General features: G+C 38.1%; 1 protein-coding gene across 8 annotated transcripts in view; it reads right to left on the reverse strand.

Annotated features, from left to right (window-relative positions):
• ATP6V1H (ATPase H+ transporting V1 subunit H) overlaps positions 1–14,315 on the reverse strand; it is a 79,187-nt gene that overhangs the window by 50,991 nt on the left and 13,881 nt on the right. For 6 of the 8 annotated variants that reach the window (XR_004972477.1, XM_036338215.1, XM_036338218.1 and 3 more), the window contains 2 exons: positions 10,917–11,021; positions 7,364–7,417 (listed from right to left, as the gene is read on the reverse strand). Coding sequence is in view for 7 of the 8 variants with exons in the window: in XM_036338215.1 (XP_036194108.1) it covers positions 7,364–7,417; positions 10,917–11,021 (159 nt within the window). In the remaining variant the exon portion in view is untranslated. The remainder of the gene's footprint in view (positions 1–7,363; positions 7,418–10,916; positions 11,022–14,315) is intronic. The other 2 variants (XM_036338217.1, XM_036338213.1) reach the window with 1 other exon arrangement.

The raw sequence follows: 14,315 nt of genomic DNA on the forward strand, positions 1-14,315 counted from the left end.
CCATTCTAGAAATTACTTTCAAAGGATATAGTGATGGCAACACTGTTAAATGACTGAATTATTGCCTTCAATTAAACTAAGTAAATTGTATCACTTCTTTGTCTCTCACTTATATTGTCCCAGTAATCTCATGTATAAACTATTCAATATTTTTAAAGAAAGTAATCAGCCTTCAATCAATCCAACCAGTCACCATCTCTAATACTACACAACGGTAATATGATACTGCTGCAGAAAATTGTATAATCATGCAAAGCCATCAAGCAATTCTGGTCTGTTCTGCCATTCCCCAGAGTCACTGCCACTTATTCATCACTATCCTTCTGTCCTAGTCTCTGCCCTCACTCTCAGCAGTAAGAGAAAAAATAGGGACCATTAGTAAGAGATTCACTCAGCTATCAACATCTCATTCTCCAAACTGAACTTCATTATACGCATTGTTACTTCTCTCTCACCTAGGAGAAGGTAGACATCTTCCTGTCCAAGAACCACTGCCCCAGCAAGGTCTGTATCCCATTCCTCCCACATATGAATGATCCATCATTCAGACCCCTCTCCTGAATCTTCACTCTCTCTGTTTGATTGGTTTCCTTTCCTCAGCTTCTAAATATACTCAATTCTTACCCATTTTTATACTCTCCTTAAATCTTGTACCAGCCCTAACCGGTTTGGCTCAGTGAATAGAGCATCGGCCTGCGGACACAGGGGTCCCAGGTTCGATTCCGGTCAGGGGCATGTACCTTGGTTGCGGGCACATCCCCAGTGGGGAGTGTGCAGGAGGCAGCTGATTGATATTTCTCTCTCATCGATATTTCTAATTCTCTATCCCTCTCCCTTCCTCTCTGTAAAAAATCAATAAAATATATTTTTTTAAAAAAATCTTGTACCAATTTCTGCATCTTTTTCTTCCCAATACATGAAGGTTTCTTGAAAGAATTATCACCTAATCTTTACCTGTCTTATATCTTATCACCCTACTTAACATGGTAAATGTTAGGATCACCATTGACCTAAACCTGAGAACCAGATTTCTATCTACAACTACTTACTGGAAAGCTCTTTCCCCATTCTCCTCTCAACTTGAATTGACTCTGCAATTCAAGTCCTGCTGCTGCAAGTCCTAAATCAAATGTTTTCATTCCTCCACCATGAAAGAAAGTTGCAGTGTCACAATGCTGAAGAACACAGGCTCTGGAACCAGCCTATCACACTCACCCACTTACAAGGTATGTATGAGCTTCCTACCTATAGAATGGGGATAACAGGGGCAAATCTCCTGGGGTGTAGGGATACTTTCATTTGTTAATGTATGAGTTAATATCATATGATATTCAACAATTGTTTGCTGCTGCATCTACTATTATATTCTGATTTCTCCAGGTGGAATTAATTCCTTTCATGATGTCACATAAATCTCTATTCTTGCCCTTGGTGTGTGAGTGAGTGAGTGTGTGTGTGTGTGTGTGTGTGTGCGATCCCCATTACACCAGAGAGCAAAAGAGGAGTCTTTTTTAATCTCAGCACGTTAGCACAGTCCCTGGTAAATAACAGCACTTTAAAAATGCTTGTTTGCTAAGTAAATAATTAAATATTTATTGTACTTGATCTTATTTTCTATTTTGCCATTTGGCTTTAGAAGGAAAAAAAGGAGAACCTAACATTTTAAAATACCGGAGGGGCAAAAGTAGATTTACAGTTGTGAGTACACAAAACACAAAGTTTATTTTATTCTTGCATTATTATTAATTACTAGAGGCCTGGTGCACAGATTCGTACACCGGTGGGGTCCCTCGGCCTGGCCTGCACCCTCTCACAATCCGGGAGCCCTCGGGGGATGTCGGAGAGCCGGTTTCAGACCCACCAGTGCACGGATCTGTGCACCAGGCCTCTAGTATGCATATAAGATCCTTAGTTAATCTCTTACCACCCTCCCCCGTCCCCCCTTCCCTCTGAGATTCATCAGTCTGTTCCATGTTTCCATGCCTGTGCATTGTGCGTCTGCCCCCTGGTGGTCATTGTGTGTCATAGCTACCGGTCAAATGGTCACTTAGGCTTTTATATATAGAGATTGTATTATTTTCCATATGAACAACTGTAAACCTACTTTTCCCGACCCTGTATATTTTCTCCAAGTGAAGTCATTTTTGTTTTCTGCCTAGCAAGATAATTTTTTTTAAAAAGACAAAACATAGAAACCCCCAAATTCCATATTATCATTTCTCTTAATCTGATTTCCATGGTAATTACATATAAATGTACTACTGTCCTCCATATTGTTCAATACAATATTGTTCATACTCTAAATTAATCATTTCTTGCTGTATTAATTTTCTTTTTGCTGGAATTTCCTATGCTATTCGCAGACATTAATTTGAAAAGTACTCTATGAAAGAGCTATAAATATTAATAGGAAATCCTGAAATCTCATAGGACTTCAAACACAGACAAACCAAACAAGAACTGAGAAGTAGAAAAACAGTCTAACTTACAGGACAACATCAAGAACCACCAAACTGCCCAGCCTATGTGGCTTAGTGGTTGAGCAATGACCCATAAATCCGGAGGCCAATGTTCGATCCCAATTGGGCATATGCCCGGGCTGCAGGCTTCATCCCTAGTGAGGATAGTGCAGGAGGCAGCCAATCAATGGTTCTCTCTCATCATTGATGTTTCTCTCTCTCTCCCCCTTTCCTTTCCCCTCTGAAATCAATAAAAAAAAAAATTTTTTTTTTTAAAAGAAACACCAAACTGATGAGGTAGTATTTGTGGTGATGAAATATTGCACCTTCCAAACACAAAGTCACTGTACATAGCAAGCACTCAATAAATATCTCTTGAATGAATGAACAAAAAGAAATAAAACAAAGTTCATATCTTACGCTAATACCAAAGGAATGGGGCTCTAATAGATACAGTTTGATAATTACAAGTTTGACAAAAAAATTTATACTGATAATAATCAATACTGCAGCAATATATACAACATAGTACTATTATCCTCTTTCTTTTTGAAGCCCCAAATAAATCTGTTTTATAATTATAAATCTTATATAATTGTTTAGTTTTTTTAATTTAAGTCATCTAAATTTAAGAATTTACATAAATTCTTATGTAATCAATTTTGGCTATACCTTATGCCATCCTGTTTTACTAGAATATATTTATGGTAGCCGAAACCGGTTTGGCTCAGTGGACAGAGCGTCGGCTTGCGGACTGAAGGGTCCCAGGTTCGATTCCGGTCAAGGGCATGTACCTGGGTTGTGGGCACATCCCCAGTGGGAGATGTGCAGGAGGCAGCTGATCGATGTTTCTCTCTCATCGATGTTTCTAACTCTCTATCTCTCTCCCTTCCTCTCTGTAAAAAAATCAATAAAATATATTTAAAAAAGAAAAAATATATATATTTATGGTAAAAGAGTTCATTCAGCCAGATAATAGTGTCCATTTAAATTGCTAAAGTAATTCACTTATCTGGTGGGGGGGAAAAACTACCTGTATTTGGACTGACTTAACAAAAATATATACACATACATAAAAATGTATTAGTTAACTATTTGCCTTGTTTCCCAACTACTACTTGCTTAAATGTCATTCAACCATAGTTTTTCTTTGATGTAAAATTTTTCTGTTTTTTTTAATAATCAAATTGAATCTTATAACCCTCAATAACCAAAACACTGTCTAAACAAGAAAAAAAAAGAATTTGTTTTTGTAAAAACAATTAACATGTATATGATATTTTTCAGCATACTTTCAAACAAATTAAAAACTAAAATTTTTAATAAAGAACAAAAGGGAAATATTATGATAACCCCCCTTTTTTTAGATGAGGAACCCCAAGCTTAAAAGGTGATGTAATTGGCTGAAATTAAAATAGTGAGCTAATCTTGCATGGGCAATAGGAGTCCACTCTCTTCCTGCTTGAGCAGGAGCTCTCCGGGTGGCGCCAGACATCCCGGGTTTGAGAACTGGCCACCACGTGCACCCTTTTCAGCAAACTCCAATGGTAGAAAAAAACTATTTCTATTTCTCAGTACATTTAAGAAAATATCATTTGGGTAAACTTTCCAGTGTTGCTGGAAATGCAAACTCTCTTATATTACAGTGGAATAACCACTTCATAGGGAAAATAGCAACTGACAGAATTCACCTTCCTGGTGAATATGGTCTCAGAGAACCGTATTCTACAGAATTACAAGGGAATTCAAGAATTAAGGAATTACAAAGTTGGCAGGCAACAAAAGATAAACATAAAAAAACTTCAGTGACTTTGTACCAAAGGAAAACTAACGTTACAAAAATGTTTCAATGCTCATCTCCATAATGCTGGGATTTAAGTACAAACTAAATAAGAAAGAGTAAAGATAATATTCACCTAAATTTTGGAATTGTGGGCACTTGAAGAAATAAGTCTACACTGCAGTAAAAGACATCTGTCCCATAGAGAATTAATATGTACAGTATAGTGGTACCAGTGAAGCTCAAAATTGAACTTTTAAAACACTTAATTTACTCAAATAAATTCCAATAGTGAGGCTGTGCAGAAAGGCATACCAGCTTGCCCAAGATCATTCAGCTAATGAGTGGCAAAAACCTCAAAGAAACGAATTGCTTACTGAGAGAATTACTTTTGAGGCGACTGAACTGGAGTTGGATCTTTAGGCATTCCCATCTCATAGCCTATTCAGATTTGTGAAAACATCCACATTACCTCTTAAAATCCCTTTAGTTTTCAGAGAGCATAGACAAGCAGTTCGGTAAACTGCATTATAACCCAGCAATTCCATTCTAGAACTAAGTGCTCCAGACTATCTACAAATATAAATATAAATATATATATATATATAAATATCCATAGCAAAATTATTCAGAATAGTCAAAAACTAGAAGTAACCCAAATATCCATCAATAGAGAATGGATATTTATATAGCAATAAAATAGTATATTTTACGAATATACAGTATATTCGTTCATTTAACAGATTACTACATACCAATAAAAAGAATGAATTGCTACTAAATGCAACATGAATGAATCTCATTGACACAATCCTGGGCAAGAGAACTCAAACACATAAGACTTCATACTGCATGTGATTCCACTTACATGAAATTAAGATCAGACAAAACAAACAAATAAAAAATTCCCAGATTCTTTCTAAAGCCTCCAAATTTCTGAGAGATCATAGTATTCCTCTTAAGGAAATTCCACTTATGTAATAAAAATATTTGTAATAATCCACTCATAACTTAAGTTTCCAGGACAATTTTAAAAGTTAAGACTGTTAGGTCATATTTCTTTCTCATTTTGCAGTGTAAACCTTTTTTAATTTGTTCTATACTGACATCAAGTGGCGATAACATGTAATGCAGTTTACCGAACTGCTTGTCTATGCTCTCTGAAAACTAAAGGGATTTTAAGAGGTAATGTGGATGTTTTCACAAATCTGAATAGGCTATGAGACGGGAATGCCTAAAGATCCAACTCCAGTTCAGTCGCCTCAAAAGTAATTCTCTCAGTAAGCAATTCGTTTCTTTGAGGTTTTTGCCACTCATTAGCTGAATGATCTTGGGCAAGCTGGTATGCCTTTCTGCACAGCCTCACCATTTATATCCATAAAACATGGCTAATATTAAAACCTATATCAAACAAGGAGTGTAAAATATTCAAGAAGATGTAAATGTAAAATAACTAAAACAATGTCAGTAAAAGCTCAGTAAGTATTAGCTACCAATTCAGATTTCCCTATTAAAATATAAATATCAAAGGAAGGCTAACACACTACCCTGAACTTACTGAAGTTCATAGCCATTTGAAACAATAAGAACCTTAGGTAAAAGATAAAGAGTATGTTCAGGTTTGAAAGGTACTAAAGGGAAGAAAGTGGGAAATCAAAGGCCAACTTTTCCTTTCTCACAATTACCCCTCATGCCAATTACATGTACATGATTGAGTCTACTAGATAAATCACTTTGACTAATGCACAGTCAATTCAATTAATCAGTTTTGTTTTTCCAATAATTGGATAGAAAAAGCAAAATCAGAATTTCATGTCACCAGAACTTGCATTTCATCATCTAAGCTTTAATAACTTACACTTTAACAACCACTCAAATTAGTTTATAAGGCATGATTCTAAAAACACCTTTTTAAAAATCTACCAGTAAGTCTAATGCATAAGTTAAACATTTTTTCAAATTACAACTGGTAGAAAATTCAAGTCGGTAAAATAAAGATTCCCAATTTAAACATCTACTAATGGCTGAATACCCACCACTTCCCACCACCTTGGCCCCAAGATAACTCATCTAGTCCTACACCTTGTTCTGACTTCATTTCAGAAGGCTAATGGCCATTTTCTGGCCTAACACTCTATTTGATAAGTCCTTCAACCCGTGCCCCAAGAGAAGCCTCATCTCTGACTTTGAAAGTGGTTTCTGCTGCCATCTATAATCTCAGAGAATACCTACAGGTATGTTCCATGCAAAATATGAAGTTACAGTAATTAATATGGACATTCAATGTCTTCTACAAAGCTTCATTTAGGTCTCTCACAGGCAGGCTGTAGACACTATCCTCTAACGATGCTTTCCAGGTTTTCAGAGATGTTACCAACAAATGAAGCTAGATGCACTTCACCTACATTTCTAACTTTTGTCCCCTTATTTTTCTCTCAACTGGTTCCAATCATTCCAGCCCTATTGTCCAAACTTACTGCCAGTTTTGGTGCTATTCTGAGTACAATAAAGTTAAACCAATCCCAAATGGGGAAAATAGCTATAATCCAAAAGGAACTTGAGAAACATGATTAGTTTTAACTTTTAAGTTTTGGCTCTACAAAAATATGGGGAGAGATTTATCCCACAAAGGGGGGAAAGGGGTTCTGCCCACCATGTAGCCCCATATAAAGCTTTGAGCAACACAGTGCAAGCAGCAAGTTTTAGTGCATAAGGTTATTGAACTGTTTTCAACTGCTTGACGCAATGTTCACGCATCTATTAGAAAGATATTAGTTTATCAGACAACTGAAGCTTGAAGAGAGTAATGTTATGAGTATTTGCTCCAGCTGCATATCTGAATTCACTCTTGCTTTGATTCTCAGGTCTGACACAAAGTGGCCCAAGAAGAGCAACAGGGAAGCACAAGTCTCATGTGTACCCACAGAACAGTGCTCACCAGAGACCATAAATATTTAAAATACAGTGTTTACAATACCATTAACCTAACTGGAGGTGACATCAAACCCATGAATTTACATTTGGGGCACTGGTAAACATCTTCAAAATTTTAAATGTTTATGACTCAAAATAACTTAGATTCAGGGCGTTAGGAGGCTAGTGAATTAAGAAGGAATGTACTTACATCACTTGAAGAGACTGTTCCTGTTTCAACAGCACCACCGCTACCACGCAGTTTCTATTACAAAATAAATAACTTATTACTTAGTTTTGTTTTTAATTTTATCCTAATTTATCAGTGTATGAAAGGGAGCTAAGCAAATTTTATAATTTTTTTCCTAATCCTACTTAATGGAGTATCAACTAATAAAAAGAATGGGGATGATATGAAATATTCTAAATATCATAATACTCATCCATATAATATCTTAGTCAATATATTATAAAATATGGAACAATAGTAAGCTGAATACTAAGCTCCAACTAAATTTCATGAATGAAGCTGGCACAAATTTCCAAGTCTCAGGATTTACTTACTAAATTGTTTATCCAATAAGATAACTGTCTTAAGCTGAGCTATCCACCCTATATTCTGTGCCAAGTTTTTGAAATAGGTACCTAATGATGGGAAGATACCACACAGAACTTAAAATTCAGTTATCACAACAATGCTAACAAGTTACAATGAAAATCAAAATCTTACATGTTATATAAAAATGACCAAAGAAATTTTAAGGTAGAAAGTTAAAGGCTGAATATGCAAAAGAAAAGTGATAATAAATTTCATAAGGGAAATTTTATTTTGTTTTGTGCAATAACTATTATCTACTAAGTGTCATACCCCCATAACCAAGTATAATACTCCTAAATGTTGCTATAAATCAAAGAATAAAATATCCAAATTTGCAACTAATCTGGACTTTTGAAAATTTATTTCTATTAGAATCATAAAATGTGGTCCCTTTTTGAGAGAGAAAACACATTGAAGAAAAAGAGACCTTCCAGATATAGTGTTATCAAATGACATTTAAGCAAGGTAGAAAATAAAATCCCAAATAATCCTATGTTTCTTTCTTTTAACAAGTCTATAATTTAAATCTGATAAAACACTATGGAAGAGGTGGCTGCCCACAGTAACAGAGAGAGTGCCATCCAGGGCCTAGCAGAAGCACTGACCAGACTCTGCAAAGCAAAGCTAGATTGGGCCTGGGAACCCTGAAGAGTCACTCTGTAAGCAGAAGGACTTGCAAAGCAGAAATGCCATACCGTAAACAAAGCCAAAGATTCAGTGATAAAAAGAGTACTCTAGAAAGATACTGAAAAGGTCTTTATAAGAGCATTTATCTAACACCAATTCTAATGAAAACAGTTCTAGACATTGAAATATTTGCTCCCACTAGTGATAACAGACATATTTCCCACATGCCCTGGCTGGGTGGCTCAGTTAGTTGGAGAATCATCCCAATATGCCAACCTTACAGGTTTGATCCCCAGTCAAGGCACATGCATGAGTCCATCTAGTCAACCAATGAGTCAAATCAATATGTCTGTCTGTCTGTCTGTCTGTCTCTCTCTCTCTCTCGCGCTCTCTCTCTCAAGGCACATGCATGAGTCCACCTAAGTCAACCAATGAGTCAAATCAATCTCTCTCTCTCTCTCTCTCTCTCTCTCTCTCTCTCTCTCTCTCTCCCTCTCCCTCTGTCTCCCTCTCTCTTTCTCAAATCAATATGCATTCCCCATGAACACAGACAATAGTTTGTTTGGTGAAGACCAAAGGAGAGGGAGACAGGGGTGGGTGGATGTGGGCAAAGGGTGGGGGAGTAGGAGACACCTGCAATTGTGTCAACATTGAAATTTTTTAATAAAAAAAAAGAAAAAGAAAAAGAATTAAAACTGGGGGGGAAAAACATTTAAAGAAGGAAATATTCCCTCCCCCCAGTTGCTCAACAAGATTACAATCATAGTTAATCATTCCAAAAATGACTAATCGTCTGAGACACAATATAAATGTTATTCCTATGAAGAAAAGTCTAAGATGAAACAACCCAAAATGTGTAGTGGCAAACTACACATTTTTTCCTGCCAATTCTCATTTTATGAATCCAGCTACAATAGAACCCCATTACCACTATACCATAAAGCTAACACTAAAGCAGAATGAAGTTTGCTCAAAGAAAAAGTAAATTCAAATACAAAAGAAAAATGGGGATGTACCTATTTAACTAAGTATTCTGATCCCAAATGAAATATATCGAAAAAAACTGTAAAATATTTTCGTGTTCTAAATATCTTGGTTTTTTAAATGCCTCACAAACTCACTAAAATCTATATTTGTGGCTCTTGTAAAAATACTTTAAAAACTAAGCCAAAAAGTGTTAATATTTATGCTACTGACAAAAAAAAATTAAAGACACTCCAAAATAGCCCTATCCAAATATAAAGCAATTTGGCTCCCCCCAAAAGGCAGGCAATAAGTAAAAAAATCAATCTAAGCCAAATATCCTGGTGTCTCCCTTATGCTTCAACTTAAAACCTATTAAAATAATAGTTGCTGAAATCTAAATGTCAACTTTCCAAAAATGTATTTCAAATAGACATTTATTTGAACTCTAACACTTACAACACAATAGCAACCAATATTGCTTCTCCTGTATTACTTCTCCTGGCCCATTCCTTCATGTAAACCAGCCCAACACCCAAATCTCATTCTCTTCTACCTTTTCTTCCCCAGAATACTCCTCCCCTCCTTCATTTCACTCCTTTTCTGATGACCATTCCCACCAAGTCTCCCCCTTGCCACCTAATACTGGAAGCCTAAAAGAAACACTCCACTGAGCCATCATAAGTATCTAGTCTTTTGCCCTGTTCTAGGGAACTATGAAGACAAAAACAGAAAAGTTGTCGTTTTCCCAGCCATTAAGCCAGCAAGCTATTTCCTCCATGGGAAGTAGAGCTAGAGAGGTCTGAAAGCAACAAGACAGCCAATAAGCAGGCTTCATATTTAACCTTAGACCTAAATGTCCAATCCCACAAGGGTACAGTGAAATCCTGAGGAGTCACTGTGAGGCTATCTCACAGCTGGGCCAGCAGCTCCATGCTATCCCAGGAGTGCCTAGAAACCTGAATTGGACTCTTGGCCAGGACTAGAATGAGAGGATTGACTAATGATGTATAAAGTGCTGAAACTCCCTGGTGGCACCCAAAGCCAATGTGTTTATTGGTATAACTACTTAGTCAGCCTGATTAAGTGACTAAAAGGGCATGAAAGATCCCCTAGAAATATCTGGAGAGCTCTCCCAAAATCAAGATTTCTCCCACAGTTGGTGGTCCAGAGGCCTAAGACAGAGGTGCGTGCTGCCCCTGAAGGTCTCTCAGCCCCAAAGTTTGCCTGCACTCTCTCCGTGACGCAGCTTCTTTCCCTGTCACATAAGCCTTACAGGAGTATGCTCTTTGGAGTTGTGTGAATCCTCTCAATCCTCCGACCTGTGTGATCTTGGCAGCCACCTAGAAAGAAGGTACTTCCATCTAGAATGGAAAATCCCAAGTGGCAGAAAGGACAGAAAGGATGGAGCTGAAGCCAGTCAAAGAAAGAAAAAGTGAAGCAGAGTACCATACCTAAGAGTAGGCATTATTTTAATATATGACTCTTTTTGTCATTTCCCATAATTACCATAAATAGCTTGAGAGAGCATGGATGTTACATTCCTTGCAAAGATACTAAAAGAAATGTCTTTTACCTGTGAACTCAGCTGCGTTTTTATCCAATTGAAATAGTAATTTAAGTCACTGCCTTCCATCAATTCTTTTCCCCAAGCTGCTAACTTGGCAATAATTCTTGCTGCCTAAAAAACAAGAAATACAGTTGAATACTATATTGATTCTAAAAATCACATCATATACCTTAAAAACCAGGCCTTGTAACCATTTTGCTGTATTTTTTTAACACTCAACTCCTCCAAAAATAGTTTATATTTCATTTTTAAAAATGTGTCTTTAAATATAGTTAAAATGTATTTTCAAATATTTCCAATAATGTGAACCAAAATTAAATTAAAATTTTCATGACATTCTCTATATTATTCTGAGTTTCAAAAGTAAGAATGGGATTCATTATAAGACGAGCAAAAATCCAAAGAACACAGAAATCCTTCTAGCAGCAGACTCTCACCAAATCACCGGCCAGTCCTGAGCAATCTAGAACAAACTGCCAGCCAGTACCTTAAAAGCCTCTTGTGAGTTCTCACACTTAAAATCTTTATCTTGGTATAAAACTTATCCTAGTATTAAACAGCCATCTCTCTTGATATACAAAAATATAGCCTGTTTTCCTCATTCAAAGATTTCTCAATTTTCTTCAAGCTATAAAACCAATCATGAATTTTTTTATTAAATAGGTATGATAAGTATATGTGTGTCAAATCATTATGTTGTACACTTAAATACCTTATAATTTTATTTGTCAACTAGAGGCCCGGTGCACAAAAATTTGTGCACTCGGGGGGAGGGGGAGGGGGGGTCCCTCAGCCCGGCCTGTGCACTCTCGAAGTCTGGGACCCCTCGGGAGATAATGACCTGCTGGCTTAGGCCTGCTCCTGGGTGGCAGAGGGCAGGCCCAATCCCTAGGTGCAGCCCCTGGTCGGGCTCAGAGCAGGGCCGATTGGGGAGTTGGGGCGCCGCCCTCTATCACCCACAGAGCAGGGCCGATCAGGGGGTTGGGGTGCCGCCACTCTCACACTCAGGGCAGGGCCGATGGGGAGGTTATGGCTCTACCCCGTCACACACAGAGCAGGGCCCATGGCGGGGGGGGGGGGGTTGGGGGGGGGGCGCCGCACCCTGTCACACACAGAGCAGGGCCGATCAGGGGGTTTGAGCGCTGCCCCCTGTCACGCTGATCCCGGTGCCGGGAGGCCTCGCTGCTCCGCTGATCCCGGTGCTGGGAGGCATATTGCCCTTTTACTATATAGGGTAGAGGCCTGGTGCATGGGTGGGGGCCGGCTGGTTTGCCCTGAAGGGTGTCCTGGATCAGGGTGGGGGTCCCCACTGGGTGCCTGGCCAGCCTGGTGAGGGGATGATGGCTGTTTGCAGCTGGTCACACATCCTTCAGGGTGGGGGTCCCCACTGGGGTGCCTGGCCAGCCTGTGTGAGGGGATGATAGCTGTTTGCAGCTGGTCACACACCCTTTAGGGTGGGGATCCCCACTGGGGTGCCTGGCCAGTCTGGGTGAGGAGCTGAGGGCTGTTTTCAGGCTGGGGGTGAATGAAGCTCCCAACCGCTCCTTTTTTCCTTTTTTTTTTCTTTTTTATTCTGGGCCAGCTTTAGCTTTGAGGCTTGGCTCCAGCTCTTAGGCCTCTGCTGCTGAAAGTAGGTTTCTGGCCTTTGCTTTCAATGTTGCGATCCTGCTGGCTGAAGCCGGGCAGGTTTCTGGGGTTTTGTTTAGCTTCTATATTTGTTACATAGTTGCTTAGAGTTGCAGTTCAGAGGCCTGCAGCAGCAGGCGGGGAACGTTGGAGTCCTCCGTCACTGAAGCAAGCAAGCCTCATGTTAGTTTCAAGCTGCCTGGCTGCCGGCTGCCATCTTGGCTGACAGTTAATTTGCATATTGCCCTGATTAGCCAATGGGAAGGGTAGCGGTTGTACGCCAACTACCATGTTTCTCTTTTATTAGATAGGATTATACCTGAATAACTACACAATAAATCTGAATATATATATATGTATATGAACAAACAAAATAGGCAGTATTTTGGCAAATCCAATAGGCAAATCCAATTTTATATTTTTTTAGAACTTTCTGAAAGCAAGTCATTGTTTCAAAACTCCAATTATTCAGCGATAATTGATCCTAGTAGAAAACAGAAGACTAAGGTTAGCTAACTCCCAAGTAATTCCTATACTGATGGATTGATATTTGTTCTCATACTTGGATACAGCTGAGCCAGGTGATAGAGGAACGCTTTTAAGGCAGCAGGTCAAATATTCAAGTGTCATGCCATATCTGGAATTCTACACCATGGAGGGCTAACAGGAGTACCTCAACTAATTCACTAAGTTGACATACTGACATTTTCATGTGCCTATCTAAGTAAATTTACAGATACATTACCTATTTTAAACTGACTTAACTTCCACAAAATAGATAAGTGGCTTGAAAAGGTTCCTGTAAGGAAACCAGGAGTTGAAAATATAATCAGCAATGTAAACACAATCAAAATGGCAAAGACAAAGGGACAAGAGACCTGAGGATGCCTGGCTGGCGTGGCTCAGTGGTTGAGCATCGATCTATGAACCCGGCGGTCACAGTTCGATTCCTGGTCAGGGCACATGCCCAAGTTTTGGGCTCGATCCCCAGTAGGAGGAGTGCAGGAGGCAGCCGATCAATGATTCTCTCTCATCATTGATGTTTCAATCTCTCTCCCTCTCTGAAATTAATAAAAAATGTATTAAAAAAGAGAGAGAAAGACCTAAGGGTTCTATTCCTGGCATAAAGCTCCTTCATCTGCATGTGATAAACCAATAACAATCTGACCCTCAAAATTGTAAAGATTACCCAAAAGTAATTAAAATCATAAAGAAATTGAAACATGGATTTGGCTACACAATTAATAATGATGAACTTTACCCTAACTTTAGATTTGGTCTTCAAAATATTTGTCAATTTTATTATAAAACCATCAATATTAGGAAGATTTTTAAACCAGTATCCAGATAGTGAAACAAGCCTCTACAACTTGAAAAAATAAAATACATTATTTTTTAAAATTATTATTTATAATGTAGTTTATTTCATGAGTCCCCCTTTTTTATTTCTCTTGTCATTGTTAAAATATATACAATATATGAGTACATTTGTACAGAAATGAATATGGATATATAAGAAGAGAGAGAGAATTCATATGCTCAATATTGTTTCACTGACAGTGTTTTTGACTTGGAAAACTTAAAGGCATCTAATAAGATGAGCAACCTCAGGAGCCCTCCCACCCCATGGCTCACTCCACACTGAGAATAGAAAGGCTTGGTCAAAGACTTATTCTCTCAAGCCTCCTCTCATACATCTCCACATACTCCTTAAATAATTCTTCAATGTTAAGTTTAAAAAAGCATTGTATTCAAAAATGTTACAAAGCAATTAAGTAA

This window comes from Myotis myotis, unplaced genomic scaffold (genome assembly GCF_014108235.1).
Source record: "Myotis myotis isolate mMyoMyo1 unplaced genomic scaffold, mMyoMyo1.p scaffold_m19_p_16, whole genome shotgun sequence".
NCBI lineage: Eukaryota > Metazoa > Chordata > Mammalia > Chiroptera > Vespertilionidae > Myotis > Myotis myotis.